We start from the raw sequence: 22,509 nt of genomic DNA, 5'->3' as shown, positions 1-22,509 counted from the left end.
AGTTCCGGAACCACATGAGATGACAATGTACATTTAACTTCCAGGTCAAAAGGTAAGCTAAAATAGAGTTGGTGACCTCAATAAATACATTTGTGGGAGTTCAAACTCAGATTAGGGATTCCAAACCTTTGCTCACTTTCAACTTAGTACTAAGGTCTAACAATATTCATCTTCATTTGTAAAGTAAGAGATCTTAAATTTAAATCTCGTTAAATAACGAATTCGATATCAATTTTCATGTATTTTAAGCATGAGCTAAGTTTGTCATAATACAAGCCTACTAATAAATGGGTGGGAACTGTTAAATTTAGGCCCAAACTAATAGACCTTGGGCTTGAAAAACCTAAGAAAATGGTTCTTATGGCATATAGCCCAGGGTAAGCCGCTGAGGAAAGATGTCATTAGGGGATGGGGCATACATTTCGTTATTTGCAACCTATGAAACTTGTTGGTCATACATGCCTCAAATTATTGGAAGAACTCCCCTGAAATTTTATTATAAACTAATCACGCACGCATTGGCATGTAAATAATGTATAATATATTTGAGATGCCGTGGTAATAGAATTCTCAAATCATAAAACCAATTGGTAATATAGGAAATAACTCAATTTCTTATAAGTTTTTGTAAAGTTTTTCCTTTTACCGATGTGAGACTCTTTTACCTTCACATTCTCACACGCTCCTCACGTATGACGAATTTTCAAGCCAAACACGTGGAAAACACAAATTGGGTGATGTTGAGCACGTGTGGCCGTTGAGCTTCACACGTGGACTAACCTGCTTTGATACCATGAAGAAAGTTGAGGTTCCACCATAAGACCAATTGACAATATAGAGAGTAGCTCAATCTCTTATAAGCCCTTACAAAGTTTTTCATTATTTTACCGATGTGAGACATTTTTACCTTCCCATCCTCACATCAGTCTATTCTTCCGGGGGCCGAAAGACTCACAAAAGGCATTTCGGTTTCTCCCTAACTAACATCGCGTAGGTCATATGCGTCAGGAATCGAACTTAGAACGTTTCATATGCAATACGTGCTTAAAATTTGTCCCTAACTACTAAATCACCTCATGGTGGTTTATAAATCAAAATTGATATCCTACTATATGTTGGTCAGAAGCCTAGAATATTTGTGAGTCTGTGACATCAGTCTAAACTATATTAAAGAAATAATTTATGCGATCACTAAAAGATTATGAATTAATGAAAATATTCGCCTAAATCTAAGTGTTTAAAATAATCTGATTTAATCCTTCTCTTTCATGTCAACTTTGCTGCCATCGATCGCAAGTGATTATGCCACTTAATTTACTTAGTGGCCATTATAACGACTTGTGTATGAGAGGTACATTTTCCCTTTGGACTAACATGTCACTCAAAAGTGTGGCTTAATTAGTTCTTTGTATATCTCATATCCTAAGTTGACTAATATTGGCATGAAATATGCTTGAACCTGAATAAAATGAGACTTTTAATTACTATTTCATTTTTTAGGCTTTCAGTTTTCATTTTTTTCGTTTGAGACAAGAGAAAAGTGTATCAGGCCGGGAAAAGGTTGTATGTGGGCGGGAGAAAACAACTTTAAATAGCTTAATTTTGGTTATAGGGAAAAGGGTTGTATATGGTCGGGAGAAAATAACTTTAAATAGTCTTTGGTTTTAAATTTTCATTAATTATTATTTGATCATTCTCTGCACATTTCTTCTTCATTCCTCCGCTTTTTTATATCCCTCATTTTTTCTAATGTATTTGTTCTCTATTTCTCACACAAAAATAAAAATCTAAAAACGAAATAATTATCAAATAGACCATAATATATATTATAGCGTATAAGTCTTACTGACCTAATAAACCACTCTATAAATTGCTAATTATTCATCATACAGATATTAGAGATGGAAGGTGGCCTACCACTATACATGCCCCTTCAAAGTATTCATGCATGATTTCAGTCTGCCAAATTTGCCTCATGCTGCTCAGATTAGGGTTTCCAATTTTAAATCCTACTGCTGATCATAATTCAAAAGGAAAACTAATGAAACCCTAAAATGAAAAATGTACGTATGCGGAAATCAGGGACCAAAAGACTGTATGGGCCGCCTGTGAGTTTTTTGTTCTCTCTATTAATTCCAACCTAGCTCGTGCACATATTTTGGAGAGATTTTTCAGTTTGCTTGGAGCATAGACACATACATCATTTGTTTTTATATAAGTGGATAGACACTTGAAAAGAAAAACTTCCTCCACTTGTATATAATAACATAGGACGTATCGCTCCGTATTATGAACACATTGAAAAATCTCTCCATATTTTAAACTTTTTCATTGTGGGCTAAGACAAATCAAATTTTGTCCTTGTACCATGAGATGGAGGATGACATGTGGATTAAACCATGGGATGGAAATGGAGGTGGAGAAGGAGCACTTGATAAACACTTTACTATACCCCCCATGTTTACTTAATTAAATCTCCCTTAAATTTTAAATCTCCAATATAATCTTATGGCATTTATAATGTGCTAGAACATAATTAATCATGATCTCAATTTTCAAGTTAAATTTTAGCTAAAATGATTAAAAGCCTATAAAAAAATTTACACCCTAAAACCCTTAGCTTTGTCTCGCAAAATTAGACAACTCCAACAAGTAATAGATTTGTTATATACAATTTTTCCTTTCATGGTGTAGGTTTGTGTAGTTTAATCAACAATGTCTTGCTAATAAATTGTGTACTTGATAGATAGTATAAAGAGACGAATGAGACTTGCTTAGAATTTTGTCCAAACCTTATCGATTATCGATTTGTTAAAAAAAAAAAAAAAAAAAAAAAAACCAGTTAGCTTGTAAGGTAATGGAGGCCACTAAATTTTAAATTCCTGATGACCAGTTATTTAGTTTCTGACTTTGAGTAGTTAGATATATGTTAGAAAGTCGAGGGAGCTAATATTTGAGGTACCCAAACGAGAGCAAGATTAATGCTTCATGACTAGTACTACTTAATTAGAGGTTGGGAGATGATGTCGGAAGATTATACGAGAAAAAAGTCAATACAGGTATGAAAGGGACCGTGCAAGGCCAGGTCGCAATTTGGTGGGTTCCTAAATGAATAAGATACGCAAACACATTTCCAAGTTGCAATAATTAGTCCAACATAAGACTTTAGCACTAATGTATCTGGAACTTCTGCTTTTAACCATGATGAATGAGTTACCTATGGATATGACGTGGAAATAGACCCTTTTTTTTTCCTTTTTTTTTTTTTTTATACCAATCTTCAATTCGAATTATGGGAGTTAGCCATGCCCAAAGTCACCTTAACTGCAAGGGTGAGATGCCGAAGGCAGGACTAGTGACTGAAGTAAAGTCATAACAAGGTAGTCGTACTGGAAGGTGCGGCTGGATAACCTCCTTTTTAAGGAGAGCTAATGCTTGTTGGCGTCGTCGGCATTCTGAAATCAAAGGCACAGGTTGATTTCTACGGTTATTTTGGCACGCGGGAAGGGCTTACTGACACCCCCCAACCCCAATTTCCTCAAATATTAGGGTAGGCACGTGCTGGCCGATACCCGAAGGTGACGAAGCCATTTTAAACACGCATATACCTAAAACATGTAATTAGAAAGAGATACGCAAATGCAAAATCATGTTCAGAACATACAACGACTAAATAATAATGTGAAGGAATTAAAATAAAAAGTACAAACCGAGGAATAAGTCTTACCCAAAGAAGACTACTCAAAGATGCCTAAGCGGAAGTGCCATAATGCCGGGATCGTGTGCCTCAATTCTAACTCTTGAAGGGGCGCAAAAATAGAAAAGGTGAGTGGACCAAAGTTTATATTAATACTAATAATAAGAAAACAATTTTATTTCTGAACATACTAACCCTCTATTTTGAAAACATATATAGTACTACATATAGTAAGTTTTCTGAAAACTCTAGCATGCAATGAAAACTCTCTTAAAACAAATACGTGAAAAACACTGCTCAATAATGGTGCTATCACCGCCCGAAGGCAAATCTGTAAATCTCATCATATTGTACTCTCTAGAGGTATCATAGTCGCCCGAAGGCAGTACCTGTCCATCACCTGAAGGTGAAGTTGTATGACATTGGGTTACGCCAGTGAAGAAACATGGTAGGCCCCATCACCCGAATGTGAAGCTGTACGACTCCGGGTTACGCCGGAGAAGAAACATATAACATGACACACTAACACTAGCCGTGGCTAGTGAAGCTGTCTGACACTAGTTTTGCCAATGAAGTTGGGGGTATATCATCAATATCATCAACTCCTCATTTTCCTGAAGGTAGTATTTGTCCATTATCCGAATATGAAGTTGTACAGCATTGGGTTACGCTAGTGAAGAAACATGGTAAGCCCCATCACTCGAAGGTGAAGCTGTACGACTCTAGGTTACGCCGGAGAATAAATCTATGCATAACATCCTCAACTGTGTCCTATGGCCATAGACATCTACATACCCGTGTTGTGTGGATGTGCTATATGATAACTCACTAGATAAGTACCGAAAACATACCTTAAAAACCTCATTTCATAAATCCATAGTAAGTCATAACCGTAAATCCATGGAATCTCAAATTCGTAAATCCGTAAAATAAGACATATTGAAATCCACAAAAATTCATATAAGCAAATCCAATAATTCATAATCATTTGTAAAACGTAATATTCGATAAATCATAAATATTCTGTAAAAGCAATTTAAAGAAATTATAAATTCTCCATAAAACATATTATAAAACATGCTCAATTCATGAAATATGAAATGCATGCTAAACTAATATTTTATAGAAACATATAAGTTAAGAAGGGGTCGACTCACAAATATTTTGTTGCCCGGGAAAAGCTCGAGCTAGCGAGGATGGAGTCAGTGCACCTAACCACAATTTGAGACCATTTAGTAAAACTATACCTAAATGATAGAATTTGGAAAATGGACGGTGAATTCGGATTCGGCATGTTGAAAAACCTAAGGATGGATCTCGGGTTTCCCCCACGAGCCACCACGAGGCAGTAGCCTGACAGCCCTGACTCGTCGAAAAATTTAACAACTCCAAAAATTTCCAAATTTGACAGGAATGAAGATCTCAATGAGAGGAACAACTTTCATACCTGGACTGAAGTCCAATTCAATCGGAAAACACCTCAAATCACCCTTGATCCGTCGGAAACCCTGAAATGGGTGTTCTCGATTCGATGCCAAAATGAACTCTGACATCCTAACCAATGCATGGGCTTTGTTCTTGAGGTTATGATGAGTAGATTGGTGGTGGTATTCAATGGTGAGGGTTGCCAAAACAACGGATCACCGTCGTGCACCCATTAACACCGACGGGTTCCGTTCATCATGAAACTAGGGCCAAACTTCTTCGATTTTGGGGTGAAACATGAAGAAGGAAGGTCATGGAGTTGGTTATTGGTGGTGGTTCGACAAATTTCGTCGGAGAAACGTCGTGAAAGGCATTGGGGTGTGTGTATGAATCAGGTCGGGGAACTGGGTCAAAGGGAAGGGACTGGGTTCCCCTCATTCTCTCCTCCCTCATTTCCCCTCCTTGTTATGTTTTTTGATTGGTCAGCATCCAACACCTCCTTCCCGATTGGGCAGCAACCCCCTCCTTTCTCTCCTATTCTTTCCATCACAACCACACAAATAACACCAGATTGATGCTCCAACAAAATTGGGAGCCTTCCAGATTTATGTTCAAATGACCATTTTGCCCTCAACTTCATTCATTAATACCTCTTTCGTTATAACTTCAAATTACGTTATGCTCGCGCCCACGAATTCGTAGCAACTAGTACTATAGGAATACACCAAGAAAACGGATATTACGTGACACGACAAGGTGGTCAACAAAAGTCAATGTATTTGCCTCGAAGAGCAATTTCGTAATTTCATATTTTAAAATTATAAATACCGTAATATTTGAGGACGGGTCATTACACTTACTTTCCTAGTGGCTCGGCTTGGTCTTGCTCCCTTCCCAAACTATTCCTCACCAAGGATTCCTCAGACATGGCATGCTGCCGCTAAGGATCCTTTGCTGCCTCACTATAATTTTTCAGTTCCAACCACAATTAGGATACGAACTTGCTCACACTCTTAAAATATTATCATAGTATTTTGAATCAAATAACACGTCATCATGTATTTTAAATTTTCAAATATAGTTGCATAATTGATGAAAAGACCGCCACTTTGAAATTTTGTTTCATGTCGGTCGTTCTCCGCCATAAGTTAAAAGATAAAACTTGGCTATGTCTTTAATTGCAAACTTCTGCAATGCGATTTGACTCAACAACCACTTGGTCCACTTCTCTTTCTCAGCTTAAGCTAGTCGAATGCCAAGAAGTAAAAGGTCTTCCATTCTACTTAGACCAAAACAAAATGGCCCTCAGACTCAACAACCACTTGGTCCACTTCTCTTTGTCAGCTTAAGCTAGTTGAATGCCAAGAAGTAAAAGGTCTTCCAATCTACTTAGACCAAAACAAAATGGCCCTCAATCTACACCGACCAATCACGACCCTAGAAGTGGAACCCCATCTCATCTGCAACTTACAAGTAGTAATTATATATCCAATCCCGGCCGTCCACTTCGATATATTACATAAGCAAGATGCACACTTTTGATAATTTGATTTTAATTACTATGACTCAGCACTCAGTAAGATTACGTAGCATATTTACTGTGGCTCTCAGGTGCCTGGAACATATTCCCTTACGTTCATCGGAAAAGTTTCTTTAAACAACTCACACTTGTGTTAACAAAAAAAGTTTATATACCAAACACATCTTTGTAGATAAATATAAACTTTAAATTTAGCGATACAGGGACAAAATTGTGTAATGAGATAAAAGGAAAGAAAACAAGTGGATTTTGAGAATAAATAATAAAGAAGATTATGGTGGAATTGGATTCTGCACTTACTGTACAATTGATTTTAAATGCTATAGTAGATAATCACCCTTTGGAAAGTTTGGCAATGAATTGTTGTGCGATCAAAGTTGGTCTTATGAAATTCGACATATCTACAGTGAAAAGAAGTTTGTTGGTGATGATTTGGCTCATTTGAGTTGGTCATGCAATTTGGGTCCATTCTTTTTTTAGTAAGCTCCTCCTTATTGTCATTAGTTGCTAATTGCAAATATAGCTGGAGTTTCGTGATATTTTTATGTAATATTTCTTTTTCTTCCAGGCTTATGCTTCGTTGTCAACAAAAAATAAAAGAAGATTATATGATTGTTAATTATTAAGCGATTATAATTGTGGTTTTTCTAGCATTGCCGATATCTGCTATCTATTAGATAAGAATAAACGACTCATATCATTTAGGAAAGTTTGTAATTTTCTTTAATGCTTTAGAAAAGTAAACAATAATTAAGACATAAGAAACATCTACCGAAGGAAAGTTGGTAATTTTTTCATACTATTGGAAACAAAAATTGAGATTTTATTTCCTTAATTTCCAACCCAAATTAAAAACCAAAAGCCAAAAAAGGAAATGCAACAAATATGAAAAGAATCATAAATCCAAGTACAATGCACTTACACAATTTTATGAGAATATGGAAATTTATTTGCTTTTATGAGAAGTACATCAAAATATCAATGTGTCACACTGCACCCTATCATTGCTCTCATAGTTGTTCAATACCAACTTCTTACCCTATTGGAAGTCAACCCAAAAACCCACCGGTTCACCCCTGACTCTTCCACCCAAAAATGGAAAAAAATAAAATCCACCGGCAATAACCGGTCACCTAAACTCATTCTTCACCCTATTTGTACCCACCACCAAACTTAACACCTCTCTCATTGCACCCACCACCACCACCACCAAAACACCCCCATACGGTCATACCTCCAAACAACTCCCTCCCCGCCGATTTTCCTTCCGTTAGTATTTCAGACACACTGAAAAATCTCTAACATGGTTCGTCATCTGCATGCAAGCGCCGATTCCGACTCGGACTCGTCGATGCGCCTGAAGTCCAAAGCCCGTATGCTGGTCTCCATCTCGGCACTCCTTGCCATCGGCCGCCGCCTCTCGGGGAAGCTGAAAGCCGCCAACTCCAAGCTGATAAAAAACAACAACCACTCGGATATCGCGCCGAATAAGTCGCCGATGATGAGAAAGCCCAAGCAGCTGATGTCGACCATAAGCAACAAGGCCATCACCTTCCTGCACCGGAAAAAGATCGGCGAGGAATCGGATGGTAGGGCCCACGCCGTGGAGGAGGAGTGGGGGGACGGTGGGGTATGGCAGAGATCGATCCTGATGGGGGATAAGTGCGAGCCGTTGGATTTCTCGGGCGCAATTTACTACGATAGTAACGGGAAGAAACTTAACGGAGCTCCCCTCCGGTCCCCACGTGCAAGTCCGATGCCGGGGTACCTCGAAAGGGTCAACCGAAACTGACGGCGCTGATAAATTTCAAGTGTTTCGTCGGAGAAAACGAAATGTTTTCCGGCGTTAATTTGTCTGTTTTTGTTTTTTGTTTTGTTTTCGTGGTTTGCAACTGTTGTGTCGTGACGTGTCACGCATGTGAATTCTTATTGGTGGGCGCATGTATGGGTTTTTGGGGCCACGGTCAACGTACGACGTCGTTGGCGTCGGAAATAGGTAGTCGAACTTCCTCCCTCCCGTGTGTTTAGGGGTCGGAGTCTAGTGTACATATTGAGCACATTTGGATTTTGCAACCACTTTAATTTGTGGGTGAATTTAAATTTTAATAAAAAAAAGGCTCGTGGGTTTTTAGTTATTAATTATTTGATCAACACGCTTGATCAGTTGGCTGACTCGATTATTCAATATTGACACATTATTGATTGTATATGTCGTTTATAATTTAACATCGACAATACAACAGTTGCATAATTATTGATACTATCAAGAGATTTTTCATTAGAAGTCTATGAGACAAATAACTAATGACGTGAAATTATTTCATCAAACTAAGATTAATTAGCTGGTTAGGTAATCTAACTAAAGTTTTTTTTTTTCCGAATGTATGACCTTGTCATCTTTAAGATAGTATCCCGTTGTATTTTATTTTCATTCGTTTCTAATGTAATATTTACAACTCTTTTCCGAGTAGAGAAATTCGAATTTGGATGCACAGATTCCACTACTCTAGACCACTAGCTTACTTGTCTCCTTTATTGGCTTTCTTACCAAATGAATGTGTGGTCTAAACTCTAAACCAACAAATTACAAACACAATCTTGTCAAAAACTGCACTTGGAATAAATTGTGATCGACTAATGAGGCACTAACACTAGATAGCTAGGCCTCATTTTGATCCACTAATGGTGCACATGTGGCTTCTCAATCTCTCTCAGAATATATTATCTTTTTAAAAGATGATGGCAAGTAGGAAATACTGATGTTACAAATTCCTTTTTTTTTTTTTTTTTTAAATTAAGTGTGCAATATTCTAATTCTACATTATTTAATTCAACAAATAATCATTCATTAGAAGAGGTCAAAAGATCATCTCTAATCTCTAATGTGATGTCAAGGGGGAACATATATATACCCTCAAGAATCCTTTACCAAAACCTATACACAAACAACATATGCAAATCCGACCTTTGAAGCGAACAAAGAATCCATATAAACCAAGTTACCTACAAATTGAGAGCCTATGTATCTTCTCACCACATAATACACTTAACGTTTTTGTGCATACTCCTATTTATTTTTTCTTGTGCAACGTTACAAGACAAAATTCTCTCCTACATAATCACTATACCTATTTTTCTTCCCAATTTGCACATGGCACGTTAAATGCCTACTTCCTCACATGATATCTCTTCTCACATGAAATATCGGTGTACTTCTATATCTTTTTTCACATGCAACATTACGTGACCGATTCTCTCATACGTAATTTCTATGCCTATGTTTGTTCACAATTTGTACATGCAGGCACATTACATGCCTATTTCTTCCCCACGTGATATCTCTTTCTCACGTGAAATATCGTGTACTCCTATCTCTTTTTTCATGTGCAACGTAACGTGACAAATTCTCTCCTACGTATACTCTATGCTTGTTTCTCTTCACAATATGCCTGTTTCTCTTCACATATGCCTATTTCTCTTCACAATTTGCACGCGGCACATTACATACCTATTTCTTCCCCATGTGATCTCTCTTCTCATGTGAAATGTCACACGAAAAGATAAAGAGGCATAAAATACCTAAGTTTTAGCCCTACAAAGTACTCGGAACACAGACACAAAAGACTAGCTCCACCAGTTGCCCAAGGGTTGTATATAAATCACATACATGATTCTTACAAACTTATCATTTGAAGTCAACCTTGATAAATTTGATGAATACTTTCAAAACTTAATGAATTATTCTTTAATTATGTATATAAAAAATGACTTTGGTCTGCCGACATCTCCAAAGAAAAATATGGTTTCTTTGAATATTGAATTACATGCATGTTATTTGTAGAAGAGAATAAAGTCATGTTCTCGCTTGTTCAAAGAGAGTTTTAACGAAACACTTCCGGTACTATTTACTTTTAACGAAAATGATAGTTTTATTCTAAAAAAATCACTCATAGTACTATTCACTTACAACATATTTTTGTTTTTTTTTATTTTTTATTAAAACTCAAAGTTTTTAATCATTTTCATTAGTTTTCTTTTGTTCAAATGGAATGCTTAGTACCATGCACACCCGCGACATGCTGATAATTGGTTCTCTCTTTGACTTTGATTTTTGGCACTTGATGAAAAAAGATAGGAAGCAAGCATACATCAATGACCAGGTCCTTGGGTTTGACTCGTAAGGTCAATTCAGAGTAAGTTCCAACTTTTATTATACCATAGCTCAACGGAAATATGCAAATCCATAGCTTATTTCTAAAAAAACCCCTCAATTTACAAGAACTATGAGAATTTTCTTTTGATGACTTTCCAGGGTATGGCTTCAATTAAGGCTAACAATTTTTTACGACCCGAAACCCGATACGAAAACATTATGAGAAAACATTAACTAATTGAATCGATACGAAAACATTAACTAATCCGGCAATTATTAGGTAACTCGTTAACACGTCAGGTCTTTATTATCACCGGTTAAAAACCCGATAAAGATCATCAGTTAAAAGCCTGGTAAAAATATGGTTTGCCAAATCTAACCATTAGGTATAACAATTTCTTATATGACCAAATAGCGTAGTTAATGAATGGGGTTATTATTGAATTATTTGGTAACCTGTTAAGATAACAGGTAACTTTTTTTTTTTTTTTTTGGATGTATCGTGTAACTAGGTAAGGAAGAGACTGTTTAAGGTCACCAACGAACCTAAGCACACGATCCATATCCTTAATTGGAGTGATGAACGGTTCAAAACTATTCTTAACATAACAAACACGACCAATTTGCTAAACCTAACTTCAATGCCACGTAGTACTAGTACTACGAATCTTTTAGCTGTTATATTTAATTCTCCTAGCTATTAAATATTTTATTTTCAATGTCAGAAGAAAAATTGGACTTCCCCATTTTACCAAGTTAATTTATTGCAGGATCTGTTTCGAAATTTAGTATTAAATTTAAAGTGTTTTCCTATAAGGTTGCTAATTTTGTTATTTTATTGGACACACAAATTATGTACAGGGCTTGTCTAGTATCTACCAACCATAAGTGGATTGTGGTCTTATAGCAAAACTATTCTATTGTTCCACATTTCCAATTCAAGTAGAATGTAAAAATCTAAAAGAGCTAAGACCCCTCTGTAATTCCTTAAAAAGAACTGTGTATACTCTAACCAGGTAAGTCCTCAAAAAGAAATGTGTATACTCTAACCCTGTAAGTCCTCAAAGAAAACTGTGGTATGCTCTAGCCTTGGGGTAGCTCCCCTCCCCAAAACTTTTTGTTACCAAAAAAATAAAAAAATTAATAATTCATGAATTCCATTAAATCAAAGTGAGGGAAAAGATAAGAAAAGGTCGAATATTTTTGGGTTCATGCAAAAGTAGATTCCTTTCCACCACCAAAAACCATAACCAAAACAAAGAGCCAAAGGCCAAACCATGTACTAGATTTGACAAAAAAAAAAAAAAAAAAAAAAAAAAAAGCCCATGTACTAGATGAAGCCTTTAAAATCAGAGCACAAAATGAAAAATAAATTTTTTTAAACTAAAAAAGAAAAAAGAAAAAAGGAAACAAACCAAATATCAGAGACATGAAACGTAAAGGAGAAAAAAAAAAACCGGCCCAACATATCTGCAGGCTCAACATTCAACAATAAACCGGACCGGTGAGAAAAACCCAAATCCTCTAGCTTGATCTTTGGTTTAAGCACCGGGAGCTGCATCCTTGACCTTACTGTGCAAATACCCGCCGTACTCTCTAGCATAATCCTTGACGTGGCTCGCCGTATCGTAAATCCGGCTCCTGGCGTAGTCAACCCGGTCCGAACCGAGCGGGTGCATCCCCTTGAAATACCTATACACCCAAGACAAACCAGCCACGGCCGCGGCGCCAAACCCGCACATGGACACGAAGAAGCCGGCCGTGAGGACGAGGACAGCGCCGAGGGGAACCCATATGGGACTGGAGATGATGATGATAGGGGTGAAGATGATTAGGCCGAGGACGGTAGCGGTGACGGTAAGACCAGTGAGGAGGAGGAGAATGGCGCCGGAGACGAGGAGGGTGAGAAAGCCGACGAGCTGGGTGGAGTTGGGTGCATGGCCTTGGAGTTTACGTAGGAATATTGAGGAATTTGTGGGGGTGTTAGGGCTGGGTCTCGGAGCTCTCTGCGGCTGCTGCTGCTGTTGGGTTTGTGTAGGGTTTTGGTGACGGTCAGCCATGGATGCTCTGAGAGAGAGAGAGAGAGAGAGAGAGTGGTGTTAGAGAGAGAGAGAGAAGTGGGGGAGATGTTAAGGTGGGTGGAGGGGGACAGGTGTGGGGATGGTTTGAGTATGGGGACATGCATGGGAACACGTGGAGGGCGGAACAAGTTTTCGTGAGACCTAGATGAGTGTGGTGTGTGTGAGATTACTTGACCTTTTCTTTAGTTACAAAGCTCATGGAATTCCGTGGAGGACTCCATTTCTATGTGGTGTAGGTAAACTGTAGAAAGCTAGATCAATTTTAAGGAGGCAGATTGTCTGTCTTTTCTAATCCTCTTCTATTTATGCAATTACAGTTAAGTCACGTTAATATTTTATATTTTATATTTTTATTATTTTATATTTTATTATTTTTATAAAAAAAATCAATATAAAATATTAACATAATTTAACCGTAATATAAAATAAAAAGAGATGAGAAGAGTTCCTAAACGGAAAAGTAGACAATCTGCCTCCTAATTTTAATCACACTAATTACTAGTTCATCATCATCAAACACACACACACACACATATATATATATATATATCATGGATTTGTGACAGTTGGATGGCTGATGAAATCTAGTTGATCCAAATCTTTTTGGTGAATATTAGATGAACAGATGGCATCTGGTGAACGGATGAAGCTTATTTTTCAAAATGCCCTTTATTATGGCATGCTTATCAGATAGCAGTAATTCTCATTTTCCTACCTTTAAATTTCCCAATTTCCTACTTTACGTACCTAAAGTTTTTTTCTCGTCTCGCTTACGTTAATTTTTAATCATACTACTTTTCTATACATTTGTTATTCTATCCGTTAATTTTTTTCGTTAATCTTTAACTAATTATGTTTACAAAAATGAAACAAAACAAATTTCGATAGCAAAGTGAAAATAGGCCAAAAATATTGTGTATCATCGATTAACAGACTTAACATAGATTAAACAAATATACAAAAAAAATAGATAAATCAATATTTGAGTAATAGTTGGGGGGGGGGGGGGGGTGGGGTGAAGTTTAAGTTTTCTTCACTAATGTTTGCAGTTATTGTATAAACTAATTAAACAATCATGTACCTGATTCATGCTAGACAAAGTAGTGATTCTGGTTTGTGCACAAACCGATTTGACTGCCAATTCCCTATTTTCTAGCTCAAGCTCTTTGTTCCTCCTCTTCATCTTCAATACTTCCAAGTCAACATTTTTCACACCTTTCAGCTTCTTCTCAACTATTTCATGTCTAATACACATTTCACCTTGGGAAACCTATAAACTTCTTCTCCCACCACCAACCACCTCCCCTTCACGTCACTCTCGCCGGAATATTCCATCTTCCTCTACATTTCAGCTATCATTTTCTTGGCCGCCTCTAGCTGCTGCTTCACCAAACCACACTGCTTCACATCTCCCGCAAGAACCTACCTCTCTGGTTCTCAGCCTACAAACAAGCAATGGCAGCATTGATCGAGCATGTAAATCTCCGCTGCCTTTTCGTTTAAACTACTAGAACACTATACAAGTTCAAACAGTGTGAACAAGTATACAAGTTCAAACAATGTGAACAACAAAAAGTTCAGTTTTCTCTTTACATGGTGCTTGGAGGATTGACAGCAGAGCACACTTGCTTCCTGGTGGAGTTGCAGTTTTTACGAGAAACTGCAAATGCTGCAAGTGTAGCTGCAGCCAGAAAGCTCACTATGATTAGCATATGATTAGCACATCCTCAGAAACACTGCAATTTTTGTCTTATTTCACCATCAAAATATGTAAAGACCGCATGTAGTGGTTCATCTTGTCCCGGACAATTAATTCATGAGATTTTTTTCTTCTTTTTTCTTGTTGGAGATGGGGACAAATAGAAAGAATGTGATAGATGACTTATTGTTCATACATGATACATCTTAACGAGAGAAACCTATCCACACCGAGATGCTTAAACGCAATTCTAACATTCTTATAAGTTAATCACATACTGTTATTTTCATGCGTTTTAATTTAATCACATGACAGTATATAATTGACTTAAAATACTGTCATATGACGTGGAGTTGCACGCAAAGTCTTCCATATGTTAACACCAATTAATTTGTTGGTCCCATGGTGTTTAGCAGGTAGCAGAGGATTAGATCAGATCAAATCAAAGGTAGTAGTAGAAGACAAGGATATTATCTTGCTATGGATTGGTAAGTGATGAGTGACTAAAAAAGGATCCATAAATAAATAATTAAAGGTAACCACATTGTAGATATACCTAAAAATGCATTTATCCTAATTGGTCAAGAATTTGCAAATAATTGCATGTGAGCTGTTAAGTACTTTTGGGTACCACTAATACTGATTATGTTTGTAACTTTATTTAAATATTTCAGTGTCCTTTTTCTTCATTATTATGTTTGTAGTGCCATTTTTTATGCGAATATAATTAGTGTCATTTAATGAAAATTATTATTATGTTTATAGTGCCATTTTTCATGCGAATATAATTAGTGTCGCTTAATGAAAATTGTGTTCAAAAGAGAACACAATTATGGAAATATTTTTTTTCTTCAAAAGAGCTTGTTTTTATGCGGATTCAAAACGTTAAAAAAAAAAAAAAAAAACTAATGAAAAATGTTTGAAAACTTTGAGTTTTAACGATAAGTACAAAATAAAAGGTAAAGTAAATATTAACATGATTAAATTTTTAGTGTAAAAATGTGATTTTTAGTTAAAATGAATAATACCGGGATTTTTTTGTTAAATTTTTTTTTTTAAAAAAAAGCTCATTTTTGAGACAAAAAATATATTCGCAAAAATATTCACAATTATGTTTAGTGTCAATTTTTTTATATGGATTCAAAACTTCAAATTATCATCCACATGAAAAAGAGCTTGTTTTTCTCGACGAGTCATAAAATTTGAATCAGAATAGAACGAATAATAAATTAAAATAATAATATCACTGGTATTAAAAAAGGTTTGAAGAAAATTTCACAAGTTATTAATCAGCAACTGGTCAAAATAACAAAGCTTTAAAACTTGACCAATACGAAACCGGAGTCCACGTTAGAAAAACTCTCCACGGCATCCAATCCTCCTCCGCCTGCACCGGTAACAATTTAACAGCCACCTCCTTCTCCCTCCACCGCCAAAATCCGTACCCTAGAGGCTTTCTCTCACGCTCCATGGACGCGCGTCGCGTCTCCCGTACCGTGATCGACCCCAAGGTCCGCCAAGTCGGGTTCTTCACCCCCGTCGCCGAAGCCCCACCGTGTCGGACCCAGTCCGGCCCGGCAATCACAGTCCCTTCTCCTCTCTCCGAATCTCCGGCCATCAACTCACTCTCTCCCGTCATGATCCCCCCGTCGCGTCACCTTTCCGACACAGTCGTGATCCGTACGGCCGCCGTGCCGGTACCGGATTCGGCGTTGCGGCGCACGGAATCCGGCGACGTGCCGGTGGGCAGCTATAATCCCTCGGAGTCGTTGTTAGGGACCTCGCCGGTGTCAGCCTCGCCTTCGAGTCGCGTTGGGGATGGACTCGAGTTCTCCGATGAGTCCTCGGCCCGTTGGTATCGGCGGAGCGGCTCCGGAAAGATGGCTTCGAGCTTGCCCGGCGTAGGATTCGAATCCGCAGCATTGAAGACGGCTGCTGAAGTTCCTGGTAATTTAATTGCTTTGAGAAATTGAATTGAAGTTATTGCATTGGGGCCAATTTGAAATTTTGAATATTTGTACGAGTGCATTGTGTAATTATTTGCTGATATTTTCGTTAATTAGTTAAGTATTGCAAATGCAAAGTTTAATACAGTGTTTGTGCTAATTAGTTAAAGCTTGCAATTCTGTGCAGAAAAGAGTGGAGAGGCGGTTGCGGAATCGCAGAAAAAACTTCTGGCAAATTCAAAACCTTTGACAGCCAAGACCACAAAAGCGGAAAGGCGTGCCTTGCAAGAGGCTCAACGTGCTGCAAAAGCCGCTGCTAGAGGTTTGAAAGTGATCCTTTTTAATCCCGCAGTATTTTGGTTGTGTAGCTGCTATTGCCTGATTAATGTGTTCTAGAAGAAAAATCAAGTCACTTACAAAGGAGTTTTGTGAATCTAGACATGCCGTAATTTGTACTGTGGCTCGCACTCAGTTTGACGTGTAATGATTGCTCAATTTCAATTGACGACTTCTCAAGGGAGCGACTGAATTACTTGTTAATTGCATACAGACATGTTGTAAACATCATTTATAAGTTTTACATTTTAACAAAGATTAAGTAAAATCGAGTCTAATTGTGTATTTAGTACGAAATACTGATCTGTTTCTTTACCTCTTTCAATTTGGTTTATTTGTATGTTTGGAGCTCCCCTCAATACCGTCCATGTATTAACCGTTCTTATGGTTCCCCAACCTTGTAAAAATACAGGTGAGGGGAAAAAACCTGCTGCTGTAACTGGGGGTGGCACTACTGGTAAGGCAGCTAAGTCTGCAAAGCAGTCTGTGCAAAAGAAGGATACTTCTCAAGTTGCGCCTTCGGTGGCTGCTTCTGATAGAAAGGGGGGTGATCGACCACCAGATAAGGAAAGGAAGAAAGATGTTCCTCCTCCACGTATGCAGTTTGATGATAAGAGCCGAGTGGAGAAGGCAAAAAGGCGTGCAGTGGTCCATCAAACAGAAGCTAAAAACAGAGTTGAATTGTTCCGGCATTTGCCTCAATATGAGCGAGGAACTCAGCTTCCTGATCTTGAATCAAAATTTTTCCAACTTGATCCAATGCATCCTGCCATTTATAAGGTATTTCCTTTTAGGAAACTAGTTATTGTTGGCTCATCGTTTGTGCTTATGCAGTCAGGCTTTTGTCGCAAAAAATCAAATTGGTCATTCAAACTGTGACTTTTCAATTTATGATTAAATGGAACTTTTCCTAATAAGGTCAACAGAAGTAAGCTACCACGTACGTTTTGAATAAATTTTGTTGTCAAACTTTTGTTAAGAAATAAAACGCATCACAAAGCTTTCATTGTATGTTTTTTTCATTTACGTGTTGCCTCTGTGCACACACTTTTTTCAAGGCATTTTGTACAAGTATGAGCACATCTAGATGGTCCTAGATGCGTTTGAAAGAGTTCCAGTATTTATCTCGTTTCAAGGGTAAAGATCTTTCTACTAGTGAACATTTGATAACATTTATCTGAATGTTTCAAAACTAAAAGGAGTGATGAATGTATCATTATACATTATCATCTGCATGGCTAATAACGTAGATGCAATTATGGACATTTGTCAGGTTGGACTGAAGTATTTGGCTGGAGAAGTATCGGGGGGTAATGCTCGTTGTATTGCAATGCTCCAAGCATTTCAAGAAGCCATTAGAGACTACTCAACACCGCCGAATAAAGTTCTTGTCAGAGATTTAACTGCAAAACTCAGTAGTTATGTCTCATTTTTCACTGAATGCAGGCCACTTTCGATCAGCATGGGAAATGCAGTAAGGTTTCTGAAGAGTCGTATTGCCAAGCTCGCCTTAAATCTTTCCGAGTCTGACGCAAAATCTACACTTTGTTCAGAAATTGACCGTTTTATAAATGAAAAGATAATACTTGCTGATAAGGTGATAGTTGGGCATGCTTCTACGAAGGTTAGGGACGGAGATGTTCTTCTCACGTACGGATCATCATGTGTTGTTGAGATGATCTTGCTATATGCCCATGAACTCGGAAAAAAGTTTCGTGTTGTGGTAGTAGACTCACGTCCAAAGCTTGAAGGCCAAGCCTTACTTCGTAGGCTGGTCGCAAAGGGCCTTAGTTGTACATATACTCATATAAATGCCGTGTCTTATATCATGCACGAAGTAACACGAGTGTTTTTGGGAGCCGCCTCAGTATTGTCTAATGGAACTGTATATTCGAGAGTGGGAACTGCATGTGTTGCTATGGTTGCTCATGCATTTTGTGTTCCAGTCTTGATCTGCTGTGAAGCTTATAAGTTTCACGAAAGGGTACAGCTTGATTCAATTTGCTCTAACGAACTAGGTACGTTGGTTACGTGGCCCTGAGCTTTTGTATTGATCTTGTTTCTTTTATTTGCTTAACTTCATTTTCTTTTTTCCCTGAAAGTGATTAAGTAGCATTGTCATAATCCTTGCAGGTGATCCAAATGCTATTGCGAAGATTTCTGGAAGAACGGATGTAAACTATCTAGATAATTGGGCGAACAAGGAAAATCTGCAACTTCTGAATTTAATGTAAGTTTTCATATTGTTCACCATACAAAACAACATCAGTTGGAATGATTCTTAATACGCTTCTGGATGTGCAACAGGTATGATGCTACTCCGTCAGATTATATATCTATGATTGTCACAGATTACGGCATGGTAAGTCATTTTTACGCTCCTACTTGAAACCGTGAAACAAGAAACTCAGTTATTATTCCTTTTGTAATCTCTCCTTTCTTTTGTTGTTAAGGATCCGTAAGAGTTTTCTTGACGATCAGTCTTCATCATATTGTTTTTTGGTGTTACTGTAGATTCCACCCACAAGCGTGCCCGTCATTGTCCGCGAATATGGGAGAGAGCACTTGTGGTGATAGGGAACTCCGAAGTAGACTGACGACGGTGTATGAACAAAGTATTCACATGTCCTATGGCAGGATTGTCTTGCCAGCGCGAGAGAATAAAACTCGATTTTTTGAACATTTGATTGGGAGATTTTGCGAATCGAAACGTTAATGGTAAGCAAATGTTAAAGACATGATGGTAACAGCAGGGTATGATGTTTTGTTGGTAAATACAACCCAGTGAAGAGTGCATTTTGTAGCCTCTCCTGACAGTTTTGGGGGTTTTGCTTTCTCGTATCATGTAATTCTTCATTTTTGTCTACAAATTTTCTATGTAAATGTTTTTGGGAATATGTTATTTTCTTTTTAACCTGAATTTTTGGGATAATTTAATTAATGAAAATTTCCTTGCGTATTGAGAGTAACTTGTATGGCAAGGTATACTGCCACACACGTCTTGGTTAAATTGACCCACGAGGTTCGCCGCTTAAGGGTTTGGAATTGTAACAGTTTACACCTTTTGTCAATGGTTGCACGGTGGAACTTCAACTCCTACTTTCTTTTTTAGATATTACAAAAAATTGGGGGATATCCTTTCCTTTCCCTAGCCGTTTCTGGTTAAGAAGATGTGAAAGCGCCTCTATCTATATAAGAGTGTGCAACTGCATCCTGAGTTGTGAAGTGGGAGAGAAGGGATTTCATAATTGAATTGGGATTCTGAATAAGACGGCCTTTCATTATAAATTTTATTTTCATATTGAAAAAGTAATAAGAGTAAGAGGTGTTAAGCTTTTCATCATTCTTGCATTGAGCTGTTTTTCCTCAAGATCTCCTTATAATATTACTTAGGTTTGGGGATATGTGTGTGTGAATCCTTTAACAAGAGGGATCCTCATTTTTCTAAAAAAATGGGATCACCTTCTTGGCTGTTAGATTTGACTTTAATGAAATTATGTGGTTGAGATTATGTGGTTTGTGATTTAATCTCAACCTCACAATTTCATTAAAGCCAATCTAACGGTCAATAGATAGTCATCATTTTTTTTTTAAATGAGGATCCCTCTTGTTAAAGGGCTTATATATATATATAATTACCATAATTACCATAATTTCTTCCAAAAGAATTAATTGTCAGTAAATTTGGTACCCTCCCATTTGTGCTGTTTACCTTAAGCAAATATCACATATATCTCATACAAAATTACAACAAAGGACTTAGTGCTCTAAACAAATTAATTTCTTGAGCACCCAAACTTAGAGTATGTTCACCCGTTGATAGAAGACAATGACAAAGACAACAATATTACCCTCCAACAGAACAACAAAGCAAGGACAAGAGGTGGGCCAACCACTGGCCGCCCTAAAGCTCGTGCTTCTCAAGCCCGGCCTTATGCCAACGGCATGCTGATGTAAGCATGAACATTGCAAACCGATACGAATGCATGACTTTATACCAGTAATGGAGGAAAAATAGAGGGCAAAATTGTTCATATAAGTAGAAATAAAACAAATTTTTACTCTTTCAAATCATCGGATTACATTTAGTATGTACCATAATTTTAAACTGTACACGAAATTGAGGCCTAACATACAACAAAGCATTTCAAATGCCTAAAGATGCCAATTTTCCCCTTTTTTAAGTGGGATTTGTAGTTGCCATGACCAAGTTAATGGCATTCCAAGCCAATCACGTGTTGCCATGTGTTCCCGTCAATGTTTCTGTTTCCTCTCAGAGCCATGAGTACTATTATCAGCTGCAGCAGCACTTGTTGCCAATTCCATCAACCGCTCAAAATCTATTTCACTTGATTTGTACTTCAATTTCATCCCACTATGTAGCCATGACCTTATGCAAAGGAGAGTTTGTGCGCTGTCGTGCGGCATACAGAATCTTTGCTTGTGAATTTCATCGCCTTCGCCACAGAACAGTTCTTCCGGTGCCACTGAAACCGCCTGCACGGCTAAGAAATCCCGAGCCATCAGAGAAAGCCGTGGATAGCGCATACTATTGACTTTCCACCACTCCAGAACATCTGTTGCTAGTGGAGCTGGAGGGTCCGACAGATATTGAGTGAGCTCATCCGTTGCGCTGCTCATGCTTGCCCTTCGTTTCTTTCGTGCAATTTCCTCTGCAAAGGAGACATTGCATCCCTCTTCCATTTCTTGAGCACTATATCCGCCAGCCATGGATGGGAAATGGCTGGTCGAATAGTTTCTGATGAAATGAGCTCTCACTTCGTCAAGAAAATTATCTGAGTTGAGGCTTTCGGGAAATAGCTCTCCTTTAATTCGAGGATCAAGAATCGCTGTCATGTATATGATTATGTGTTGGAGTTTATGGCCAAGTGGACAAATGTCCAAAATAACTTTCGGCTAAAGAAAGAAAGTTGGAACACATTTCCTTGTTTTGGGGAAGAAAAAAGGGAAAAGTAAAAGGAAAAAGTTTTGGTGTCTTAAACACCCGTGAGGGCTCATTTCGGTTTAAAAAGGAGAGTAGTAGAGAGCAAGAGAAAAAAGAGAGAGAAGAGAGCTCATTTGCCTTTGCAGAAAGAAAAAAAAAGGAGAAGAAAGAGTTTTTTTTTGCAGAGAGGAAGAGAGAGTTGCAGAGAGAAATCAAGAGAGCTAGAGTGAAAGGTCTCTTGTTAAAGAACTCTTGGGGTAGAGTGAGGCTCTTGGGAAAATTCTGTGAGTGGGTGTACAAGGGATATGGGATTGGGTTATGTCGATTTAACTCATGTGTAACTTGTACTGTTTTTCTCATAGTGAAGAGCAATATCTCTCCGAGGACGTAGGCAGGTTTTTGCCGAACCTCGTAAATTTCTCGGTATCTTTATTTCTTGTATTTTAAACTATTCAACTGTGGGTTTGTATGTTGGTGAAGATAATCAGCCAAGGCACAACAATTGGTATCAGAGCTTTGTTGGAAGCTTTGGTTCATTGAAGGTTCAGATTTATTATTCACCATGATGACTACAAACATGTCGTTTTCAGTTGAGAAGTTTAATGGGAAGGGCAGTTTTACTCTCTGGCAGATGAGAGTAAAGGATGTCTTGACTCAACAAGGCTTGGTTAGAGCTTTGAAGGGAAA

General features: G+C 37.7%; 3 protein-coding genes across 3 annotated transcripts; 2 read left to right on the top strand and 1 right to left on the bottom strand.

Annotated features, from left to right (window-relative positions):
• Window positions 1–7,859: 7,859 nt before the first annotated feature.
• Window positions 7,860–8,797, top strand: LOC137713945 (uncharacterized). The gene has a single exon (XM_068453306.1). The coding sequence runs from the start codon at window positions 7,966–7,968 to the stop codon at window positions 8,452–8,454; it is 489 nt and encodes a 162-aa protein (XP_068309407.1). The 5' UTR covers window positions 7,860–7,965; the 3' UTR covers window positions 8,455–8,797.
• A 3,346-nt stretch (window positions 8,798–12,143) lies between these two features.
• Window positions 12,144–12,903, bottom strand: LOC137713947 (oleosin G-like). Its single transcript, XM_068453308.1, has one exon. The coding sequence runs from the start codon at window positions 12,873–12,875 to the stop codon at window positions 12,357–12,359; it is 519 nt and encodes a 172-aa protein (XP_068309409.1). The 5' UTR covers window positions 12,876–12,903; the 3' UTR covers window positions 12,144–12,356.
• Window positions 12,904–15,900: 2,997 nt separating this feature from the next.
• Window positions 15,901–19,875, top strand: LOC137713184 (uncharacterized). Its single transcript, XM_068452451.1, has 7 exons — window positions 15,901–16,542; window positions 16,729–16,863; window positions 17,290–17,657; window positions 18,151–18,895; window positions 19,011–19,107; window positions 19,185–19,239; window positions 19,392–19,875. Exons 1-7 carry the CDS (start codon window positions 16,065–16,067, stop codon window positions 19,449–19,451), a joined length of 1,938 nt encoding a protein of 645 aa, XP_068308552.1. The 5' UTR covers window positions 15,901–16,064; the 3' UTR covers window positions 19,452–19,875.
• Window positions 19,876–22,509: the final 2,634 nt, after the last annotated feature.

The sequence above is a fragment of the Pyrus communis genome, chromosome 13, assembly GCF_963583255.1.
Source record: "Pyrus communis chromosome 13, drPyrComm1.1, whole genome shotgun sequence".
NCBI classification, from domain to species: Eukaryota; Viridiplantae; Streptophyta; class Magnoliopsida; order Rosales; family Rosaceae; genus Pyrus; species Pyrus communis.
The sequence above is the reverse complement of the archived record's forward strand: the minus strand, read 5'-3'. Positions and strand labels throughout refer to the sequence as shown.

What these genes read in the sequence shown, in the direction of transcription:
- LOC137713945 (XM_068453306.1), top strand. Translation starts at nt 7,966, where the DNA reads ATGGTTCGTCATCTGCATGCAAGCGCCGATTCCGACTCGGACTCGTCG.
- LOC137713947 (XM_068453308.1), bottom strand. Translation starts at nt 12,875, where the DNA reads ATGGCTGACCGTCACCAAAACCCTACACAAACCCAACAGCAGCAGCAG.
- LOC137713184 (XM_068452451.1), top strand. Translation starts at nt 16,065, where the DNA reads ATGGACGCGCGTCGCGTCTCCCGTACCGTGATCGACCCCAAGGTCCGC. An exon ending in AATTTGCTCTAACGAACTAG is followed by an intron (nt 18,896 to 19,010) that starts GTACGTTGGTTA and finishes TAATCCTTGCAG; the next exon opens with GTGATCCAAATGCTATTGCG. An exon ending in CTGCAACTTCTGAATTTAAT is followed by an intron (nt 19,108 to 19,184) that starts GTAAGTTTTCAT and finishes GATGTGCAACAG; the next exon opens with GTATGATGCTACTCCGTCAG.